Source organism: Ambystoma mexicanum, chromosome 3p (genome assembly GCF_040938575.1).
Source record: "Ambystoma mexicanum isolate Mex_15411 chromosome 3p, UKY_AmexF1_1, whole genome shotgun sequence".
In the NCBI taxonomy this organism is placed as follows: Eukaryota; Metazoa; Chordata; class Amphibia; order Caudata; family Ambystomatidae; genus Ambystoma; species Ambystoma mexicanum.
Window position 1 is genome coordinate 1,137,375,557 of NC_090925.1, and position 24,077 is coordinate 1,137,399,633.

Genomic DNA, 24,077 nt, shown 5'->3' on the forward strand with positions numbered 1-24,077 from the left:
GCTCCCAATTTTTTCCCCATGTCGGACGGCGTGAGAGTATTTTGCGTACCTTTATGGCCGGTTTCTATAGCTTGCTTTAGGGTTTTGAATTTATCATCTAGAGCGGTGATGTAACCTTCCAGAAAAGTTAATTTCGAGAGCATTGTGGCTTGAATAGCTGAGTTGTCTTTCAAATTTTCATTTATGCCCTCGTATAATTTGGTAAACGGGTTCATTGCGATGGTGATGGCGGACATTATTGGGAGAAGATCTCTCTTTTGCTGCGATGCCGGCTCCGTTGGCGGACCCAACTGGGGGGGACCTTGATTTGGAGCAGGCGAAAGTATGCTGGACTCATTTAGGATCCGTCTTACTGTGGGCGAAGAGGTGAGATCTGGAGGGCCACCACTGAGACGCCCCGATAGATGTGATTTTGAGGGGAGAACGGAATGTGGTCCGTCTTGCTTAGTGCGAGTCGGCCGTTCCTTGATTTGGCTGATCACTACCGCTTTATTTGGGAGCATTTCAGACTCATAGTCAGGTCGGGGGAGGGTTTTCTTTCGTGAATCAGAAGATGGGTCTTGCGAAAGCTGAGACCCTATCTGTTCTAGAGTTTCGCATGAGCTGGTTGGGTTTGATTGGTTTGGCTGTAAGAATTCTTCGCTGGCTGGTTGTGGCGTTTTGCAAGTAGCTGGGGCCTGGTGTTCCTTGAGTGAGGCTAATTGCGTCATATCAGCGGGTTTTCCTGAGTGAATGATAACATGAACAACATCTGTGGCTTTTTTCGGCGTGTCTTTCCTCTTTGGAATGTCCTGGGGACCCGGTGTTTGATGTGAGGTCGGGTCTGTTTGGTTTGCTGATTTCGCCTGTAAGGCCTGTTTTAAGGGAGAGGCGGGTTGAATGTCATTTGCGAGGTTTTGATGTTGGACACAGGAATTTATCGGAGTGCATATTTTTCTCGCTTTTTCAGGTGGTTGGCACGTTTTTATTGCCTCCAGTATTTCCTCATCAGTGAGGTCCGCTTTCCTTGAGTGCGTCTCTGGTGCAAAAGCATGGAAGAAGTCTGTTACAAGGGTAGCAACCGATGATTTTGTTGGTTTCAGGCCCCAGAGGTTTTTTGTTGTTTGGTCGTTTTTTTGATTTTTTGACATGTGTGATTTGATTATATTTTTTTGAGATTTTTTTGTAGTATTTGAAGGGACTTTCTTTCTACTAGATCTTACGTTTCCGGTGTCAGAGGACTCCGTGTCTTTTCTAGCGCGTTTTTTTTTGTTTTTCAAAACCTCCGAGGGTGCAGGCAATGGTGGTGAAGGCTCTACCAGTGCTAGGGCATGCACTTCATTACCTGTAATCCCTAGAGCTCTGTGCTCGTCTGCTGAGTCGCAAGGAAAGGTGTTCAGTGACTTACTTGGAGGCACTTGAGGTTTTAATTGTGTTGGAGCCTTACTGGCTCGAATTTCCTTATTTTTTCCATGGCATTCAGTGCTTCTGAGCTCTACTGAAGAGTCTATTTTGCCGTTTCGTGTTAACTCCGATGGATAAACGTCTTCTTCGGTAGTGGGTGTGGCCCCTTGGCCGGCTAGCCCATCCCACTGTTTGTTGCTTCCTGTCGTGGGGTTGGCTCGGGAAATCGGCCCCTCCCCCAGAATGGCCCGCGGGTGCTCCGCCTCGCTTGGGGCCATTTCCGAGGAGGCCGTTATCGACTGGGCCGGGTCTTGCTCATCCACCCGGGCACCTCGCGGCGCGCGGTCTGCACTCCCTGGCAAAGAGGGACCCTCCCCCCGCTCTCGGTCCTCGATCCTCCCTCCGGAGGCCATCGGGTCCCGGGGCAGTGGGGGTGGGAGGCGCGTGCGAGGCCGCAGTTTGCAGCTGTCGTTTTCCGCCGAGGCCGGTGCAGGAGCTCGCCGGCGCGGGCTCTGCTGTGCCAACGAGTCGCCCTCGCGGTCCAGGTTCAGCGGGACTAATGCCGGGAGCACGTCCTCCCGGGTCCGTCGATGCTGGTCCTCCGTCTCTTCAAGGCCTGGCTTTTGGTAAGTAGCTGCTAGTTTTGACGTGTCGGGCCCGGGTTTTTCTAGGGAATCCTGTTTCCCACGGGCGTTTACAGATGCGCCTGTTAAAGTTTTTGAGTGTTTGTAAGATGGTCCCGGCATGGGATAAGATTGTACACTGTGTTGTTGTGGATTTTTTTCTGCAACAGGGCGTGAGTGTGCACTTCGAAGCTGACGACCCTCCTGTGTGTCCTTGGGGTCTCGGTCCATGGATGAGACTATGGATGTAGAGTTTGCTGGTGATGCCGCTGTTTCCATTGTTTCAGACGTGCACAGACTGCCACAGACTGCAACTCTGCAGCCAACTCCGCGGCCGCTCCGCGGCTGGGTGGTGGTTTTATGGGTCCTCCCACTAGTGCAAGTAGACACGGTAGAGAGACTCCTGTCTCTGGAGCAAAGGTTTGGAGTGACTGCCACAGACTGCAACTCTGCAGCCAACTCCGCGGCCGCTCCGCGGCTGGGTGGTGGTTTTATGGGTCCTCCCACTAGTGCAAGTAGACACGGTAGAGAGACTCCTGTCTCTGGAGCAAAGGTTTGGAGTGACTGCCACAGACTGCAACTCTGCAGCCAACTCCGCGGCCGCTCCGCGGCTGGGTGGTGGTTTTATGGGTCCTCCCACTAGTGCAAGTAGACACGGTAGAGAGACTCCTGTCTCTGGAGCAAAGGTTTGGAGTGACTGCCACAGACTGCAACTCTGCAGCCAACTCCGCTTTGTAAATTACTTTGTATTTACTGTGATAAATTGGTTGTGAATATTGTTCTAAATATGTGGCCAAACATATGTGCAAAGTATTATGCCTCTTATTTGGAACATGGAGCAGGAAAGTATAGAAATAATGTTTTAACTTGTTAGAATGTGTTTTATATTGGTGATGGCTAGACGCTGTTTGATGTTCCACATCCTGAAATGACGATTACAGGTACCATTATGCAATGTAATGCAAGCCAGAATAATCCTGTTTCAGAATGAAAAGGCACATAGAAGACGTGTGATAGGTGTTAGGAAGAATTCTCATAAATGTGCTCATTCCCTTCACCTTAGAGACCCCCAGCAACTTTGCAGGATTTTGAGGACTTTCTTTTTTTTACCTGGAGAGAGTGTGAGCCTTTTTTTCCCCACTCATGTATTTTGATGTGTGTTTTACTCTTGTGTTCTTTGAATGTGGAGTTTAAGACAACTCCATAGGCATCATCTGTTCCTGTGTGTCACACAGCACTCTCAGTGCAGTGACACAGGGAAGCCTTTCAGGCTGTCCCAAGGTTTAAATACCTTCTCTGGGATAAACTACTGTTTCCCAGAGAAAGTAAAGTGAAATTGACTTTAGTAGTCTTTCCAAATTCCTAGACCCAGCACACACCATCTTACAATGAAGTGCTGGAGGGGTTACATAGTATCCCCTATGTCTAGAAACTCATGTAGCAGTCAAATGCTACCCTTATCTCTCGAAATGGCTGGTGGCAGTGGATTTAAAATGAGCTAGCATGATTTTATCAGACTGCGAACATTGGTAGCGTTAAATCGCGGAAGCCATGTTTTTCAAGATGGCGGCTGAGCCTCCTTTGTTTAAAAGGGTCTCGATGTTGTTCTTTCACCATTTCTTTTTGGAAAGGTTCTTCTAGAGTGACTCTGTATGCCAAACCAGGTTTGGTCCCTTTGTTCCTACACCTTTGGCAGGCTTCAGGACTGTGAGGGAGGTGCCCAAAACTCCCTGTGCTTAGTCTCCTAGGAGACCTGAATGCACTCTAGCGTGATTGGCTGGCTGACTGTCCGGCAAGGACAGCCACCCTGCTGGGTGAGTGGCATCTAGGCTGGTGGGAATGGGAGAAAACTGTTTAAAAGCTGAGTCTCTTGGCTTGGAAGGCAGAGTCGACCACTGGAACAAAAGAACCGAAGACGAGCTGGAAGAGGACAGCTGCTGCAACTCCTCGACATTTGGTTTTCCCGTTCAAGCCCTGCTGCAGGTGCGAATTACCAAGTTTATCTCGACAGAGAAGCCCTTGAAGGACGACTTCTTCCTTTGAGTTGGTGGGACCAATCAATTCGTAAGCCACCGGGATACCATTCTCGGAGCTGGTTGTATTTTCCTCAGAGTGCTGGAGGAAGCCGAATAGCCAGGGGGAAGGACACCAGTTTGTGTGCTTGACTACAGATACCGGAATTGAAGATTTGCCTTTGCCAGCTTTTGGACCAGTCCCACTGCAGTGCAGGAGTCCCCCGACGTCCTCCCTCTTGTCCACACGACTGAGGCTCAGGAACAGCGAAATCTGCAGGAACTGCCAGGAACAGACATCTTCAGCTGCATCTTTTTCTTCATTGCAAGGTACTGCGAAAACCTGACCGAGAGAACTTACCTCTAATTTCGAAAGTGCTTGAAACTTTGGCAACTTGCAGGCCTAGTCCGCTTGTGACCCAGCATATGAATATTTCTTTTACGAACTACTTCTGAGAACTTTGGGAAAGACTTTTCAGTTAACCTCCAGAACTGCTTTATCCTTTACAAGATTTTAGCCCATTGACTTTGGCCTAACCTATTGCATTGAATCAACTCCTCTGGTGAATTCAAACTATTTGCACTGTTTTAGAGTAACTGTAATATTCCTTTTTACTAACTTGTGCCTTTTTGCTTCTACTTCAACTGCTCTGAATACCCTTTTGCTCCTCCTTCAAAGTAGGTTAAATGCCTCAGAATCTGATATTGTGAAGTACTGAAGTATATTTTTGTGTGATATAGATTGCCTCCTTCTAGTGAATGTTTTATAACTGACTGTGAAATAAATTAATAAGTGTTTTACCAAGAAACCTTGAGTATAAGAGTCTCTTTGAATACTTGTAATTATAGACCTCTGTGTAACACCCTTGCAGCTCACATTCCCTCTTGAGATAAGCCTGGCTGCTCAGCAACGCTACCAAAAAACTGTGTAGTACAGACTTATACCAAAGGTTGGTTTTCTTTACACCTGTAGTCTTAGTTGTGTGTAGTGGTCCTAAAGGGTACTGCATACAAACTCTGCCTAACAATAGGATCGTCTGCCTATACTATGAAATAAAAAATTCTGCATATCCGCATAAAAGGAAAACTTGTTTGGCATGTCAAACTGGTAACATCACATATATAAACCAAGCATTTAAATAGGGCTTTATTTTGTGACTCACTTTAATTGTCTTGGAAGAAGGCTTGAATTTGCTAGGTTGTTGAAGCTGTGTGTGGGCTTTCAGTTGGAAATTCCCCATCACAGTTTTAATTGCTTATCATTAACACATGATAAAGGGCATGGCTTAATACAAAGATGCTTTTAAAAGTAACTGCGATGCTCTTCCAAAGGTGCTGGCAGCACAGCGTGTCCCTTGCCTAGGGTCGAGCCTGTCGCGTGACAAATGGCCCAGAATTTCTGAGATATGGGGGAGTGGGGTGGGTGGAGACTAAAGCCCAATTAGCCCAACGATGTGCGCAGCGGATAAGTAGGGAGTTAACTGCGACCATGGTGTCTCCCTCATTCTGACCTTGGCCTGAGAGCTGTTACTGTTACCCCGTCATAGCTCGCAGCCCATCCTCATTTGGAGGGTGTCTCACTCACTTGATATCATCTTTACCTTACAAAGAATTCAAAACCTCCCGTGGATTTCAAAACTCCACTGATCAAAAATTCAGCACCCTTCAAAACACTGGCCACATCCATTGAATTCATAGGGATGATCCTCCCAAAGCAACATGCCTCCCCCTCCCGGAGGCAGACGGGGAGTCCTGCCCTCTGTCCTTAAGGTAACTGCCAGCAGGGAGGTTACCACGAGCAGTTACCCCGCCTCTCCCTACCCCCAGTGTTTGTAGGTGGGGTAACTGGCAGCGCCTTTTAACAGCTAACAGATGAAACTGAGGCCCCCTTCTCCTCTGCTGGGGACTGGACCCCACGACCCAAAAGAGCCTTTTCTTGTCACTTGTCGAACTCCTGGTGACATAATTATTGGCCATGCGGGACATCGCCATATAATAATAATTATAGTAATAATAATGATAATCATTTCACGTTTAATATAATGCTGGATTTTACTGGCTTCTGGGTGCTGCAATGATACAAATTATGGTTCTACTGTTACCTCTGCTGTACACTACAGATGTGAAAGCCTAATTATGTGTGCATGCCTTTAAACTTTCCCTCCTTGCCATCATCAATATCGGCATTTTGTCCAAAGGTGTTATTAGTTTTGTCCTTTAGGTGGCATTTTAGCGACACCTATAAGCCGAAACATTTGCACTAAAGTACAGCTGGGGGACATGGCATACGAGGCGGGCCACAAAGCTTCCAGCTGTATGTTTATTTACCAACCCATTGACTGCAAATGACGAGGATAATCCCTATGGCCATTGCCACACGTCTTGCCCCTCCCTGTCCACAACACACCCTCCAGGGATTTCTTTGAGCTACCTTTATCAAGCCTTACCAAAAAACGCTGCCCTTAAAGTCCCTGCCAGTGAATTTTTGTAAGCAGTCTACTGAGAGTTAATTACTTAAATAGAGCTCTCAATTGGCTACTGGTGTAATATAAATGTCTTTACCAGGTCTACCTCCAGCCACATGATTTATAAGCAGTACACGTGGCCTTCACTGGAGTCCTATTAAAAACAAGCACTGGCAAATGCCTTTCCCATGCCTATACAAACACTGTTGTCGTTTATTTTAAAATTTTCCTCCCAAGTGCTTTCCTCAACCCCTGGCGCTGCCCTCTCACTGTAAATGGATATGGTTTCCAACTTGCTTCTGTTGATTTTTAGTGGAAAAAGAGTAGTAGTATCAGCAAGCGTCACAGATGGGGCAATCCTTATTCTTCACCTGGTCTGGCTCAGGTTTCACTGTACATGTGCCTTTTTGTTTGTGGACAATAGATGTAATACATTCTTTCATCTGGATTCTGCAGATCAGTTTGCCTCAGTGGAGGTTTTCACCAGCAACATTAAGTTCCTGCCGGATCTTTCGAGGTTTGCAACCTCTTCTTTAAGCCACTTGTTGGATGCATTGCATTCTGATTTTACCACCGTCTTTCCTGACAAGGCCTCTTAATCCAGTGCTCTGGCAATTTCAGCATGACTTTTGGAATGAAAGGTATCTTGGGGGATTGGGGGAGAGGGTACTGGGTGGGCGAAAGATGGAGAAGGTCTCCCAAAGCTTCTTGAGGCAGACTTCTGGCCTGGGCTCTGTACTTCCTCTGCCCACTTGATACACTCAGACGTTTCGAATGTAATCAAGTTTCGTAATAGTTTGATCTGGGTAAATACAACATTAACTGCTGGAGTGGGCGAAGCCTACAATGATTTACTATGGGAATGTAGCACAACGTACACATCCTTAGCACTTTTAAGTGCTCAGTTTGCGAGTGTGTTCTTGGGCAGTCTCAGTTGAAATGCTTTATCTAAATTGACATGTCATGTAATATATATTGCGCTGTCAAGGTCTTTTATGGCCCATTCCGTTGCAACGTATTGATTATGCACGTTTACTTGTCTTATATGCTATGGTATTAGGTTTGATAAAGTATTAGAAAGACCATGTATTTTGTTATTACAGAAGGGTAGCCTGCTTCCAGCTATGCCTATGTATTATCCAAGTTCATTTACATATGTCACAAAAAATAATTCCCTGGATTAGAAACACATGTGATAAGGTTTCCATGCATGCATTTTAAAATGTTATGCAAGCATTTACCTACAAACTGTTTTCGTTTGTCTTGAAGGCCATGAAAATGAGTCGCAGATCGGTTGATTCTAATCAGCGGAGTTCTGTGTACAACAGAATTGTCGATGGTCTCAACGAGTTCAGGTGAGTATCTGAATTAAGCTACTCATGCAATCAATACTTATCATTTTTCCTCTCAAACTGACCCTCGAACTTCAAGGTGAACATTTTTTCCCCAAAACTCTGTTCGTCATTTCGCTACACATTTTTTGAGAATACTTTTTTTCAATCGTGTAAACATTTCTTCCCAGAAAATAATCTCTTCACACCCCTAAATAAGAGCATATTTATTTGCGTTTTCCTGTCGGGTGAGCAGACCATTGATTTGAACTTGGATGGCGTGCCACTAGATCTGGGGTTATGGGATTTGGTTCAGTTCATTGAAAACGGGTTGCGTATGTTGAGCTCTCAAGTTTCCCCGTCCCAAGTTGGAGTAGGCCATCCAGTCCTGCTCATTTCCGTTCTAGTAGAGCTCAATCTGAACGGGGGAACGCCAACTACAAGCGCCAGAATGCAAAGAATAAAATCAAGACTGGATGACCTACTCATGACTGGTATGGAATAACTTGAGAGATCTGTACGGGAATAACATAGTACTTTAAAAATAAAAACGCAACTCATTTCATAACTTTTTCGTAGAATATTCAGTTTTAGATGTTAGTCGTGCAATTTTAACATTAGTATTTTAGTAGGTCAAATAGCGTAAAGTATCTGTTTTGTTATGACTTTTTTTGGTGTATGGAACCAGCTAGGTGGCTTATAGTCGGTTCTATGGGGCTGCTTTATTACTCTAGTATCCAGGCCTGTGTACTCAATAAAACGAGCATCTACAGTGTCGGTTATTCCATTGGGCGGCACCTGCTCAGGATAACTTAACAACCCACCCCAGGCAAGGTTCGTACAATTACCTCTTTCAGATTGATGGATGATGAAAACGACCCCAGTTTAATGGCTCCCCAAAAAATTCCTACTCCGCACTCTGAGACACGAAATCGTTCTGTAATAATGTTTTTATTTCAGAATTGGAAATCTTATACGTATTTTATGCAATTAGACTACTCAACAGATGTCTTTCTCGGTTTAAAAACAGTCTTAACAGCGACAATATATGTAACACTCTCTGCCTATTGAACAAAGCATGTATGTTGAAAATGGCATCACTATTGAATGATCATCACACTGCTATACTACACGTTTAAGAAAAAATAATGAAAATGCATTCTTTGTGCAAGACAATTCTTAATGGTACTTTTGTATGCTTATGGCAAATGAATGCCTGCGTTCACTAAATCATGTGCATTAGAAAAACGTCACAACCTAAAACGTGTGCACATATGTTTAGCTATATGTTGGATTTACGTCTTTTGGTCATAATAACCTTAATTTCTACTTTGTATGATATGTTGTAGGACAATCAAAGCGAATTCAAAAGTTTAAGTGATGTAACATTGTATGTATGAAATTAGCTGTAGCGATTTATGAAGAACAATATGCAATATTGTGTTTTAGTCTTCATAAAGTGAGCCTCCCACCCCAGCTGATCTCTACAGTATAAAGGAGAGGAGCTCTTTAGGCACACTACTTAGGCAGCAATTCACCAAAATGCCAGGATTGGGGAAGTGACGACACATGCTCAATAGAATCGCAGGAAGTGACAAAAAAGGACTCGCCCATATGATGTCACAAGAAGTGATGCCACATGACCATTGGACATCACAAAGTGACATCAAGGATGTAATGAAACTATTATTAATGGAAGATAAATACAAGTTAATAAAGCAGACAAACAACTATTCACCTACCAATGTATTAACTAGGGTGTTGCCTTGATAAGCTGTGGCTCCTGTCAAAGTAGGCCAGAGGAACACCATAATACGTCTGGGGCACTGCCTTCATATGCTAGTCCAGCTTCATATGGCCAGTTATAGCCCAGGATGTCAGGTCAAGTCTAAGCATGCTAAATACAAGACCAAATGCCCAGGTGCTGCTATAGCATGCAAAATGAAGACTTCTATGCCAATGTAATCCATTTCGTATTATAGTTATAACCTAATTTGCCAGGTCTTTACTTAATATTCAAAGTGCAGTTTCGCATGCCTAGGTGTTGCTGTTGTCAATTGTAGCTTGAGCTGGCCAAGTACTTCCATTCTGTGAGAGGTAAAGCCTCATATATCCGGTACAGTCATCAGTTTTTTAAGGTAAAGCCTCCTGCATGCTAAGGTGCTGCCATCATGTTCAAGTGAAACCTCAAATTCCCAAACACGGCAATTTTGTGACAGCTATAACCTCATGTGTCGGGTATAGTCATCATTTCAGGTGTAGCCTCGCATGCCCAAGTGCTTTCATCATATATCAAATGCCCAAGTAGTTACTTTTATTTCCAGGTAATGCCAAGTACAATCCTCATATGCAAGGTGCTTCTTGACACCCCAGGTTCTGCCTTCCTATGGCAAGTGGGGCCCATGTATAGCCTCATTCGCACATGGCCCATCCAGTTCCCATAGGAATCCTCCAGAAGTGGCAGCTTTAAGACATAAGGTGTTCCATAGGCGCGAATGAAAAAGGACACTCTTTCAGTGGGTTGTGGACTTGGGGCAAGTGATATGGATTGGAGGGGACAGCATTTTACTTGTCTCGCATGCGAGAGTGAATCATTTTAGATTTAGTGTGGGTGTTTTTGAAGTGGAACCTAAAAGAATCCCTTCTATGAGATCGACGTGTTGCTACTTTATATCAATAAGCCACTGTGCGCTGATTTAGCCAAGATCGCACTATGGAAGCAGATTTCTTTTTAGGTGTTGTTGTATTCTTGTCACATTCTTTTTTTTCCAACATGTATAATATTTACTTCCATACCTCTCACTCACGTTTACGTTCCATTTGACAGTTTTACTTTAGGTCACAAGGTATTAAACTTTAAAGGTGAAAGACTGGTGGATGGGTCAGGTTTTTGCAATACTGTTCCAGGAGCATGAACACGAAGCTCTGCTGATTGTTTTGAAAGATTATAACGTTGCCTCTAACCCTGCTGCTATCCGAGAACGATTTATTGAGCTTGGTTTCTTCGACAATACATTTTGGTCAAGTGGAATAGCCTGGGATTTCAGCCACATATATTGGTTCATGAGGATTGGATCTGTCATAGATTCACATGCTGATGAATATTCTCAGCGACATGCTGAGAGTCAGTCCTGTGAGTCCTTTGTACATTATTGAAGCAGTTAAAATATTAAATACAAGATAACTTCACTCACTTTAGTATTCTATTAGACTTATTTTGGGACATGTGCCCCTTAGCCAATAGGCACTCTCTCCCTTCTCCCTTCAGTACAGCCATGAAGGCCCTTTCAGATGCTTTACTGCACGTTCAGAGGAGGGAGTCCTCTCCTGGTTTCCCACTTTCTTCAACATTTATGAAAGTATCTTTTCAGCTAAACTCTCAGGATTCATCTGATTTTGAAGAACAAGATAAGGGATTTCATTTTTTGAGGGTTTTGGGGGGGGGGGGGTGTTTGGGAATATTAGCACTCTGTTGGAACTCCCCAGGGATGGTCACAAAAGTACCTGTTGTTTCCCAGTATTGGAATTCTCTGAGGCGCTCCTCTTGACTTCGCCATGACTGATTCCAAAGTAAAAGAGTAAAACTTGCTGTGCTTGCAATTAAGAAAACACATGTGGAAGACCAGCATAAAGAGTGCTAATGCTGCCTGTACCCGACCATGACATGAACTCTTGCATGACCTTCAAGAACATTTTGTTGGGCAGGCATGGAAGATTAGTTGCATGGCTGAATAAAAACACACTCAGTCAGGATTTGGGCATCAGTCAGCCCTAGCAGGCAGCTGGAAAATGCTTATGCTGCTAAAAGGGCTCGGACCCATGAGGAGGTCTCCAAGGGTAAATGGCTAAGGAACCTACCTGGGCGCAAAAAGGTTCATATACGCCCTCCCTGCCTGAGAAATCCACATCGTCATCCTCGTTATCCACTTCTGGTCCGAAGCCAGACAAATCAACGAAGCAGTCCACAGCACCTAACACTGGCAAATAATCATTTGGTTTCTCGTGCGTTCACGGCAGTCATCTAGCACGACCTTGTTGATAACATCCAAGCAGAAAACAAAGGTTTCCACAGTACCGTTAATGATCGCAGCACCAGAAAGGCACTAGTCTATGAACCAATCCACTACCTCGTCAACAGTGATGATGTTACCTGCAGTGACGTCAGGATTGCCAGACACATCAATGATCCATTCGACAGTAGAACCTCCACAGTATACAGAAAATGCAGTTGGAAGACCAGTGGATGACTTGTCATTGCTGGCTATTAAAACAGACCGATACAGCACGATCGCTGGGCACACCTGAGCAGAGATGCCACTAGCAGTCCTTTTGCTCCAGAAGCAGTTTTTCAAGGACCAGTCGTGAATCTAGTTCATTCTCTTACTCGCAAGCCTTGGAGCAGCTTCCTACATAACAGGAGATAATTCGGGATCGCTGTCCTATGAGAGTGGCAACAAGAGAATCGCTCATCAGCTAAAGGGGAGTCAGACAAACAAGCTTGACACCTCCCATCAGCAGCCATAAACTTCAGAACCCCAATAAGGGTGGGGCGCTCTTAGCCTTCTTAGATCAATGGACAAGTATAACATCGGACCAATGGGTGCCTTGCAGAGCGCCTTACAGTCGCACTCTGGATGTTTCTGAAAGGACCCGTGGGTTACATCCTCCACTTGCAGAAACACATATAATTGATGTACTGAAGAAAGGCCAAAGAGCAGGTTTTGGTTTTTAAGGACATTTTGGGGTGTATTTGGCCTATTTCATGGTTTGGAAAAAGTTAGCGCAGGTTGGAGGCCCATCCTAAACCTCACTAATGGGCATTACTTGGGTATTTCTGGCACCACATGCCATGCCATGGTGACACCAGGACGTATTGCATGTTATGACTATATCTGGTTTTTGTGGCTGCGTCTGTCATAAGAGGCTGTACCTGGCACATGTGGCTATAACGGTCATGACGTTTTGGTCATTTAAACTGCCTATATAAAGATTTGCAGTGTGCTTATGACAGATACTGGCTGCTCCCATGGCACCTCACATCGTAGCAGCACTCGACTAAATGTATAGTTGGTAGCTAAAATACATTTTTCTCTGCAGAAGTGTTTTATTTCATCACTGTTTGACAAATATTTTTTTTTTAAATGAGTAATGTTCCTCTCGGGAATTTCAAAGGGGACACAAGCCTTGTAACATTAGTTCGTTTGACGCAATGATGGTCGAAAGGTCATGAAATGCTCACCAGTGTTGTCATTAGGTTTGATGCAACTTCCGGTCCCCCTGTCATTTTGATGACCCTCTGTTTACTTTGTGTCTTGTATTTAAGATGCAATGTATTTATCACCCCAGCAGTTTGAAATATGTGGACACTACTAAGTCAAGCATACTAGTGAACTAATACACATTCTCAGCATACTGACGCCACACGCCACAAACTGACTTACCTGAACGTAACCGTTACAGTATTCATGAACTTCATTAATGACCGCACACATGGCCCGTTTCATTGGGGAGATAGAAATCCAGTCCAGGTTTTAACTTTATACGTTGGGACTCGTAATGATGGGTTCATACTGGTGATATCAGAATACAAAGTTAAAACCAAAACTGTACTAGCACCTCCCGAATGGGATGTGATTTGTTGGAATGTATGCAACCCATCTCCAGCATGGGGTCTGGCATGGATTCACATGCTCATGAATATTCCCCATCGTCAGGCCAGGAATCCTCGGTAAAAGCAAAAAGTTTCTCTTTCACTTACAAACTGTATTTCTCCTCTAAACCCATCACTGTACTCTGGGTCATACTGCCCTCTTCCTATGTCCCTTCTCTGGCAGCCATCTTCAGATTTTTTCCACATGTATTTGGGAGTCGTTGAGTTTTGCTCTGTGAGCTATTCTAAGTTTTTTGCTCTTTTTCAAGAAAAAATCCTATTGTCAAACTGTGCTCTTTCTCCCCATAGGCTGACAAGCGGGGGTTTGTTTGTCAGTGAATTTCTGCGCCCCTCATGGGCAAGGATTGTCGAGTTTCGTCTAAGTTTCCAGAAGGCCCTCGGGCCTATTCCACAGTTCGGACCATGTCGGAAGAGAAGAAAGAGGGAAGCTGCCTTTTCAAGCTCTGTTCCAGCTGCGGACTGCGGAACTTGTTTGTGGAGGACAAACACCTTCAGTACCTCTACTGTCTCCACCCTGACCACAGAGACGGAGATTGCAAAATCTGCCTCGGGTTCACCAAGAGAACCATGAAGGATCGTCACAGTAGACTTGTGGTGTGGCTCAGCACTAAGGCCTCTGCCCCATGCCCCAAGTGGGGGCAGAAGCCTCACCCAGGACCGGCCGGTCTGAGGACCGGGCTTCTAAGCCCTTTGAGGTCACCCCATCGTTGGGGTCGCTGCGTAAACGGGTCCCACGAAGGGCAGGGCGCAATCAACCTCACCATCTGCCTCCATCTCCAGCCATCGATCCATCTCCTCCTCAAAGAGGAAATAGGCCAACCAGGCTTAGTTTCCGGAGAAGCCCGAGAAGCCTAGAGTGCAAGAAAAGGCGACTGACCTGCCCAAGAAGTCCCAGGCAGCGCAAGAAAAATCATTGCCGACGATCGAGGTGGTGGCCGGCCGCTCTCACGAAGGCCAAAGGGGCTGGACCGGTGAAGGTAGCCCCGACTGGGCCCAGAGTGTCCCTACTAAGAGACAGGAGGCCTCGGCTGGGGCAGTGGAGAGGACACCAAATCTGACTGTTCAGGATGCAAAAAAGGGGGGGCGAGGAGGCCTCGGGTCAGGCCATACTCCAAGGCACTGATGTTCCTTCCTCAGACGAGGAAGACCAGGATTCCATACACATGAACCACAAGGACGTGGGGGACGAGGACGGCAGAAACGCCGACGGTGGCACAGGGCCTAGTAGGCCTACTGCCACAACTCCGTAGAGGGATGTATCGCTGGACATCGTTTCAACACTGCACACGTTGGTGTCGGAAATTCAGAAAAGGATGTCGCCGGCACCAGATCACCCTCCAGCGAAGAAGACGAAGCGCCATCCAACACTGCTGCATCAACCTCCACACCCATGCAACGTGCCTCCCCCCAAATCACCCCCCCCCCCCCGCCACCGAGGGACCTGGGGACGGGGATGGAGACAGCTGTGGCGACTACGGACAACACTGTCACGGCGGGCGGATCGCCGCAGCCAAGGGCGTACCCACCGGATGGGGTTGTTTTATGCCATGGTCGCCAGAGCGTCTGAGCTCTTCCAGCTGACGCCCGAGGAGACCAAAAAGGAAGGTTTCTTCTACCAGAGGTGTAAGGCCAAAAGGAAGACCATCATTGTGGTGCCCCTCCTGGATGACATTTGGGAGGTGGTCCTGGCTCTTTTGAAGAATCCTGCCACGGCCCCAGCTAAGCGGGATATGCTGGAGAAAAAGTACCAGGTGCCGGAGTCCGCACCCAAGGGTGTACGGTCGCAGCCGTCATCGGACTTGGTGGTATCGGTGGCTGCGGGAAGAGATCATCTAAGTCTTCATCCTCCGTCCATCCGGACAGCGAGGGGAAGAATTTGGACGCCATGGGGAGAAGGGTCGTCTACTCTGCGGCATCAACCGTCAAGGCGGCCAATGCACTGGTGATCCTGGCTACGGACAACAGGGAACTGTGGTACAAACTGGCCCTGATTCTGGAGTTCCTACCCAACAACAAGTGGGTGGAGACAATCTCCCTCCACCAAGAAGAGGAACTGGCGTCGGACCATGCCATCACAGTGGCCCTGGACATCGCCGACACAGGCTTCCGACAGATGGGGAACAGTGTCTGCCTCTGTTGCCGAGGCTGGCTGAAGGCCAACAATTTTCACTAGGAGGTCCAGACGAGGGTACTGGACATGCCCTTTGATGGGGACAACCTCTTCGGGAAGACAGTCGACGAGTCCTTACAGGCCATCAAGACTGATACAGAGATGGCTCGTGCCCTGGAAAGTCCTGCAGATCGACGAAGGGGTTTGGTGGTGGTTGCTCGTCGTACCATCAACCCTCCCGGTCCATGACCCAGGAGGCCTACAGAGGCCGTTCCAAGGCTTTCAGTGGAGGTGGCCAGCGCTGTTGTTGCCCCCAAGGCGGAAAGCAGGTGCCGAAGCAGGAATGAACCGGCCAGGACATCGGGTCCCCAACCATGCACCCCGGTGCGAGGCTGGCTGGCGGGATTGGTCAGCGAGTGGAAAAATATCTCCACCAACTGATGGGTGCTGGATGCCCTCGCCCACGGACTTACCCTGGAGTTTCAGCAAAAGTGTCTGTGGATCCCTCCAGTGACCCGGCATGAGCAGCACATCCCTCAGCTCCTGCCGGAGGTACGGGCCATGCTAAGAAAAGGGGAAAAAGAGCTAGTTCCAAGACTGCTCCGCGGCTCCTGTGTCTACTCCAGATACTTCTTAGTCAAAAAAAAGCCTAGGGGCTGGAGGTCCATTCAAGACTTGCAGCGTCTCAACAAGTACCTCAAGTCCCAAAAATTAATGATGGTCACGTTGCAGCACGTACTCGGCCAGCTGGAGGAAGGAGACTTCTTGACGTTGCTGGATCTGGAGGACGCATACTTCCACAACCCCGTTCACAGGAAGCATTGGAAGTTCCTGTGCGTCGTAGTGCAGGGAAGACACTACCAATTCAAGGCCCTCTCTTTCGGCCTGAAGGCGGAGTCCAGGTTATTTATGAAGTGCCTGGTGCCCTTTGGTGGCCCATCTACATCTACAGGGGATACACGTGTACCCGTACCTCGATGACTGGCTCATCCAGGCCAAGTCAAGGGAAGTAGCCATCGAACACACAGAGAGGACCGTCCAGCTGCTGACGGGTCTAGGGTTCGCCGTCAATTATCCAAAGTCCTGCTTGATACCATTGCAGAACGCACTGTTCCTGGGAGCCAAGCTCAACACGGTCTCCTGCCTGACATCACCCTTGGGGGAGAGGGTAGCGGCCATACAGGAGAAGGTGCAACGGCTGTTGTCACTGAAGATTGCCACAGTGCGGACCATCATGTCGCTGCTCGGCATGATGTCATTATGCATCTACCTTTTCCAGCTCTCCAGGTTTCGGATGCAACCTTCAGGAGTTTCTGGATGTTCGCTGGATACAAGTGTCCGGAAGCTTTGCAGACAGGATCCCTCTCGACGAGGAGTTCCGTCGGGCGATAAGGTGGTGGGGCGTCCACTACAATGTCACCCGGGACACAGGGTTTCAAAACCTCCCCATACCAGGAGACGGTCACCACGGACGCTTCCCAGGCGGGCTGGGGAGCCCACACCGGACGTCTGCACGCCAGAGGATTGTGGCTGCAAGAGGAGAAGGATCTCCACATCAATATCCTGGAGCTGCAGGCAGTGTTCTGGGCTCTCAAGTCATTTGTTCCATCCCTGAACGGTAACGTGGTGAGGATCTTCGCGGACAACACCACCATGATGTTCTACATCAGGAAGCAGATGGGCACCCGATCCCGAGCGCTCTCCAGAGAGGCGCAGGATGTGTGGCACTGGGCTGTCTAGCAAGAGATGTTCCTCATACCCTCTCATGTGGCGTTAGTCAAGAACACCATCACCGACTCCCTCAGCAGGGAGCTGCGCTCCTGCCACAAGTGGGAACTTTGGCAGAATCAGGTGGACCGCATCTTCCTCAAGTGGGGCAGACCCCAGATCGAATTGTTTGCGACTGCAGTTAACTCCAAATTCCAGAAATTCGCCAGCCGGTTCCACCAGCTGAGGAGCATGGGGGGACGCGTTCTTCCAGTGGAAAGGTCTGTTCCTGTATGTATTACCTCATTCCCTCTGTTGCCTCTCCTGCTGCAAGACATCAATCAACTCAAACAGCGCTGATGCAGGATGATACTCGTCGCCCCGGCGTGGCCAAGACAGATTTGGTATCAGGACCTTCTCAGTCTGTCAACGTCGCCTCTGCTCAAGCTGGCAGTGGTTGTCAGGGACGTAATTTAGGAGTTGCATGGGGTCGCAACTTCGACCCCCACGGTCTTCCTTGCTACCCCTAAAAAAATAAACTTTTCTTTTTCAAATAGAAGCTTCAGGGCTGTGGCCAATGCCATGTGGCTTTGTTTCTGCAGTGGCTGGCTTTCTTGTTCAGGCCTCTTAAAAAGAAAACGGGGGGTTCCACAAGTGTAACACTTTGAGCAGTGATCCTAAATAAGAAAGAATAAGAATAACAAATAGTCTTTCTGGAATTCTATATAATAATTGCTAGATTCATTAAAGGTTTCTTTTAGGCACACTTCAGGGGGTGAGTCACTGATTTAGTCTGTTCTTAAACACCTCAAATTCACAATGCAGACAAACTATTGGCCCGATTCATGAAAGTTTTATAATGGCGCAATCCCGTAGGAAAACGTTCAATGAATCAGGCCTTATATGTATCTAGCTTTTCGCAAGTTGTAGTATATTCTTTTCTGCCGTTGCCTCTGTTGCGATCATCACAAGACATTCCATCTCGGTGTCCTCGGTCCTTTGACAAAATCCTTGTGCCTAATAGCTTGTGTACAGTGAAAGAGACCTGGTCCCAACACGATACCAAAAAAGCCAAATAATGGACACACCCCGTTAGGGAATGAGACCAGGAGATGGATGGCAAGTTGAACAAAGTTTTATAAAATAAAGTTGTGCATGCAGAGAACTCTGCTGCCCTGAGAGCGCTCTGTCAAATATTGCATGAAAAGTACATTATAAGTTCTGGAAACGTCACTACTGATGTTTCCCCTCAGGTACATGATATTACAGAAGGATTGGTGGAATACATGGATACATTATAGGAACATAAGGGCTGGCCCCACAGGATTGGCTGGGAGCTTGGAGATTCAGCGGGCAACACGTGGGTCAGCTGGGCTCGTCTCCGCAGGGTGAAGGTCAGGCGCACAAGATGCAACATATCTAATCTATCTTAGCACAACGGGAACTGAAGACACGAGACAAATGACTATCATAAAGAGTTGGCATTTATGGGGTGCTGCAAAGTTCCATATGACGAGTATATGGTTAATCTACCCTTTATACCCAAGGACCCATAAACCATAGTACCCTGACCCACGTGCCCACCTTTGGGGTTGTTGATCCGTCTGATGCCTCATGATATAAATCGACATGTGTTGTTTCTACAGTGCATATACGGTGTGAAGGAATTAGGACTGTGGTGGGTGCTCGGTTTGGTCACTACAAAGGGTTAGATGTATATCTGCATCAAAGAGGTGGGGAATGCGGGTTGGGCCCTCTGTAAGCTGTAACTTCTCAAGAAGGGGGTGGTCAAGGGAGCACAAGCAGGTTTGTGGAGACGGATGGGATGGGCGCACAGGCCATGGTTTGCTCCGGTCACACACAGGGCAATGAGCTCATAGGAAGAGAACAGGTACTAAATGTTTGCAACAATACATGGCTGAACTTCGATGAGAAATGGGTTTGTGCGCAGCTGGCAGGAGGTGGCGGGGGAGGCTGGGTTCGCTATGTGTGGCGCTGCACTGAGGGAAAGATGGTTTTTAGAGATCATTAAGCAGCCTAGCAAAAGATGGTGTTTAGGGTGGCACAAAATGGAGTCTGTATGTCTCGCCAAATGGTTCTGTTTATCGTCTTACTTGTTAATACTTGGTCCAAATCATATATATATATATATTTCTGAGGCTTGTGGAATCTGCTTAGATCACATGCTGTGCATAGGCCGACATCTAGTGGAAGCTGCGGAGTATTACAGTTTGTTTTTCAAAAATCGAAAAAGGGCGTCGACACAGGGCGTGCCAGTAATACTATCCCTAGTGTGACGTCCACTGTACCCATGATCCCTCACGCGTCTAGGATCCCCAGATTGTTTTTTTCCGCCATTCTGGTCGGAAGCACTTCATCAGAGTTCCCTGGCTTTGCCATATTTGCACTTAAAACTAAATCTAATTTGCCCCGTTTTGTCACCCTTACGTCGATCAGCATCTCGACGCCGAACCGGGGAGGAGATCAACGTCGAAACCCGACGGATTGGGCCTTGAGGCTTCCGCCTCGGCTCGGGCCTGGGCCGCTGGCCTCGGCCCTACAAGTAGGGAGAGTGGGGGGTGGTACACTTCCACACTCGGTTATAGACACCTTCTTACCTACACACACTTGCCCGCTGCCCACAGGCGCGTATGGAGGGTACGCCCTTTCAGTTTTGCCCCAAGTGTAATAAGAAATACCCTTGGGTAGATAAGCACGCTACGTGCAACCTTTGCCTGCCCAGAGACCACCCCGAGGCGGGTTGCAGGGCCTGTAGCAGGTTTAAGACCAAAACTCTTAAGGACCGCTCCACCAAGCGTTGGGCCCACCACGCCAAGCTAGCAGCTTTGGAGGCGGAGGGTACCTTCAGCGACGGCAGCGACGCCGGACTTTCGGACGGCGAGGGCAACAAGGCGTCGAAAGACAGCCTAACGCACGTCCCCGGCCTCGGAAGGTCGTCCGTCCCGGCGACTATGGGGAAGTCCCCCGGCGACAAGAGCATTACACATACACACGCTAAACACAAAAAAGCCACCCGAGATTCGACGTCGTCGAAACCTCGGAAAGAGGCACAGAAGGAGCGGTCCGAAAGGACGTCCTCTGGGCGGTCCCGGTAGAGGTCGCCGCACGACGTCAGGCAAGCCTCCACACTTGCACATAGTGCCTCGCCCATTAACATCACGGAAGATCACTCGTCCGGAGACGAACACGACTTCCATCCCCAGCCTGCACCCCAGGGAAAGGGTACATCACTTGGGAGTAAGGAGGGCCCAGTTTCGAAGCCTAGTTCGAAACACAGGGATTCCACCTCCGATCCTCGACGCCAGGCGTCGAAAAATAAGGGAAATGGTAAACACACTTCCACCCACGGGGAAGGGGGTAAGCAACAAAGGAAACAAACCTTACAATCCTCCACAACAATAGAACTAACTTCCCCGTCCAAGTCTTCTCAGGGACAGTCCATAGAGAGTTCCAGCAAGGTCACCCCAAGCTCAAAACTCTGGTCATGCGAGGACATTGACAGAGTAATGTCAAGGATGTCCTCCTTAGCAAATTTCTTCGAAAGACACCCTGACCAACTACTAGCTTTAAACCCTCAGGAATCTTCTCCCTCAGGTTCAAGGGACCCTATCCCTTCAAATAAAAGGCCCCGGGTCGAGACACCTTTAAAGGCTTCAGACCCCTTCGAGGTCCAACCCTATTCTTGCCTTTTCCCTACAGGCCAAGGAGACTCTTCCCTTATAGAGGGCCAGGATTTTGAGACACCAGAAGATCTCGCAGTGTCAGATTATTACGGGGAGGACGAAGACGAGGATGAGCCAGAAAATAGCCCAGATATTTTCAGAATGGACTCACCAGTCGAAAGGGAAGCCCCAGTGTCTGATTCCCCAATAGATAATCAGCCCCTACTGAATGAACTGCTCTCTCGGGCAGCTAACCACTTCCACATAGACACACAAGGTGTCCAAGAAGAGAGGGACTTCGCGGAAGAACTAATAGGGGAAAGGAAGACAGTAGCCCAGACCATTCCCATCCTGAAATCTATTCAACGCAGAATAGCACCATCCCTTGTCAACCCAAACCTGACAAGACCTGTAAACCCTAGAGTAGAGAAGCTGTTTAAAGCAGCCCAGTCGGACCCTCTATATATTAGAGGCCAACTTAAGCCAGACTCTCTAGTCGTAACTAACACCCGCAAGAGAGCTGGAACCCCATTATCTTCCTCGGAGGCTCCCCCCGACAAGGAAAGTAAGAAACTCTATGGTTTTGGTAGAAAAGTAGCTTCCACGGCAGCCTACCAAACCAGAATCGCGAATTCCACCACACTGTTGGCCAGCTACAACTGCCATCAGTGGGAAGAAGTGGCAGCACTAATAGATTCCGCTCCCGAACCCCTTAAGAGCCAGCTATCTCGCATTTGTGCAGAGGGAAGAAACGTCTCAGGCTGCATTTTAAAAGCAACTTTAGACGCCGCAGACAATGCGGGTAGAATTATTGCAGAGGGGACTGTCATCAAAAGACATGCTTGGTTGAGGCAGTCGGGATTCAGAGCAGAAACACAAGCTGCACTCTTAGACAAACCAGTGGAAAGTGATCTCCTGTTTGGAAAGGCAGTCGAGGACGCACTAAAAAACGCTAAGGAGGAATTCGACACCCTCAAATCCCTTGGCCAGTTAACTACAAAACCACCTAACCAAAGTGGGAACGGCAATTTTCGTCGCCCCCGCGGCCAAAATTCCAATAGAGGAAATAACTATTCCCACACCCAGGGTACACAGTGGAACACCAACTCACAACAGTCTACCCAAGGGTATGGTAGGGCTAGTAGAAGAGGACGTGGTAGAGGCAGAGGCAGCCCCAGTAAAGGAGGCGGCACGCCTCCACCAAAGCAGTGACGCTCATTTCAGGGTCCCTTCCCATGCAACCCCAGTAGGGGGACGAATATCCAGCTTCACCCAGGCATGGGAAGGGATAACATCCGACAGATGGGTGCTGTCGACGGTATCCAAGGGGTACTGTATAGAACTACTGCAACGTCCCCGAAACCACCCTCCAAGACAAAAAGTCCACTCTTTAGAACATCAAAAGATCCTCCTCGAGGAAATCTACATTCTGCTCCTAAAGGACGCGATAGAACTCGTCCCAGGACACCAGGTAAACAAGGGTATCTATTCAACTTACTTCCTTGTGCCAAAGAAAGATTTAACAATGCGCCCAGTATTGGACTTACGGCCTGCCAACAAGTATGTCAAGCCCCAAAAATTCCGTATGACCACGCTACAAGAGGTAATCCCACTCCTAAAAAAGGGGGATTACATGGCAACCTTGGATATGAAAGATGCCTATTTTCATATTTCCATGCTCCCGGCGCACAGAAAATACTTGCGCTTCAAGGTGGACAGTCGCCACTACCAATTCAAGGTACTGCCCTTCGGGATAGCTTCAGCACCAAGGGTATTCACCAAGGTACTGGCGGTGGCAGCTGCACACCTACGCAGGGAGGCAATCCCAGTGTACCCTTATCTGGACGACTGGCTCATAACGGGGGAAACCCCAGGAATCTGCAGATCAAACATTCAGAGGACTATCGACCTCCTCCACGAATTAGGCTTCTCTATCAACGAGAAAAAGTCAAGTCTGGTGCCAAGCACCTCAAAACAGTTTCTAGGAGCTATCCTAGATACTCAGAAAGAATTGACCTTCCCTTCGGAAGAAAGAATTCGGAATATACTTCTGCAAATTCCGCATTATCAGTCAGGTCAACAGATAACAGTACGCAAAGCTATGCGGTTACTGGGCATGATGGCGTCATGCATTTACCTGGTCCCCCACGTGCGTCTGCGCATGCGTCCCATGCAGGAATGGTTGGCGAAACAGTGGTCTCAGGCAAGTGGTCAGTGGGACGATCTAGTGGTCGTTTCGCCAACACTCGTACAGAGCCTACACTGGTGGACAAGAGAGAATCTCGCAAAGGGGAAACCCTTTTACGAACCCGAAGTACAGGCAGTGGTGACTACAGATGCATGTCTGACTGGGTGGGGAGCTCACCATCTCCACCACACAGCTCAGGGTCTCTGGTCTCACTCAGTAGCCAAGAACCACATAAATCTGCTAGAGCTTCTGGCAGTATTCCGAGCGCTGCAGGCGTTCGAGCCCCATCTACTGAACTTGTCGGTGCAGATCAGGACGGACAGCACGACAGCCATGTTCTATCTGAACAAGCAAGGAGGGACTCGTCCGCCAAATCTGTCCAAGCTTGCCCAGAAAATATCGATATGTGCACTCAGACGGAACATCTTCCTGTCATCGCAACATGTTCCAGGGGAGCTCAATTCCCTAGCGGATGCTCTAAGCAGAGACTCCCTCCCAAAAGAACACGAATGGGTCCTTCACAGAGACGTAGTAGAAGATCTCTTCTCTCAGTGGGGTTTCCCCACTATAGACCTATTCGCCACAAGCGAAAACAAACAATGCCCAGTATTTGCATCCAGGTTCCCCCAAACGGACTCCCAGGGGAATGCCCTGTGGATGAACTGGTCAGGGATGTTTGCGTACGCTTTTCCACCAACTCCTCTCATCAGGAAGGTGGTGTACAAGATGAACAAGGAATCAATGACGCTCATCCTAGTTGCTCCCATGTGGGCGAGACAACCATGGTTTCCACACCTACGCAGGATGGCGGTGTGCGAGCCCATCAGACTCCCAGCCTGGTACAACCTTCTGTCCCAGCAACAAGGTCAAACAGTGCATCAGGAACCCAACTCTATGAACCTAG

The 24,077-nt window shown here is 47.9% G+C and overlaps 1 protein-coding gene across 5 annotated transcripts in view; it reads left to right on the plus strand.

Moving 5' to 3' along the window:
• FNIP1 (folliculin interacting protein 1) overlaps nucleotides 1-24,077 on the plus strand; it is a 735,567-nt gene that overhangs the window by 465,304 nt on the left and 246,186 nt on the right. For all 5 annotated transcript variants that reach the window (XM_069652526.1, XM_069652529.1, XM_069652527.1 and 2 more), the window contains one exon: nucleotides 7,753-7,838. In XM_069652526.1, the coding sequence (XP_069508627.1) occupies nucleotides 7,753-7,838 (86 nt within the window). The remainder of the gene's footprint in view (nucleotides 1-7,752; nucleotides 7,839-24,077) is intronic.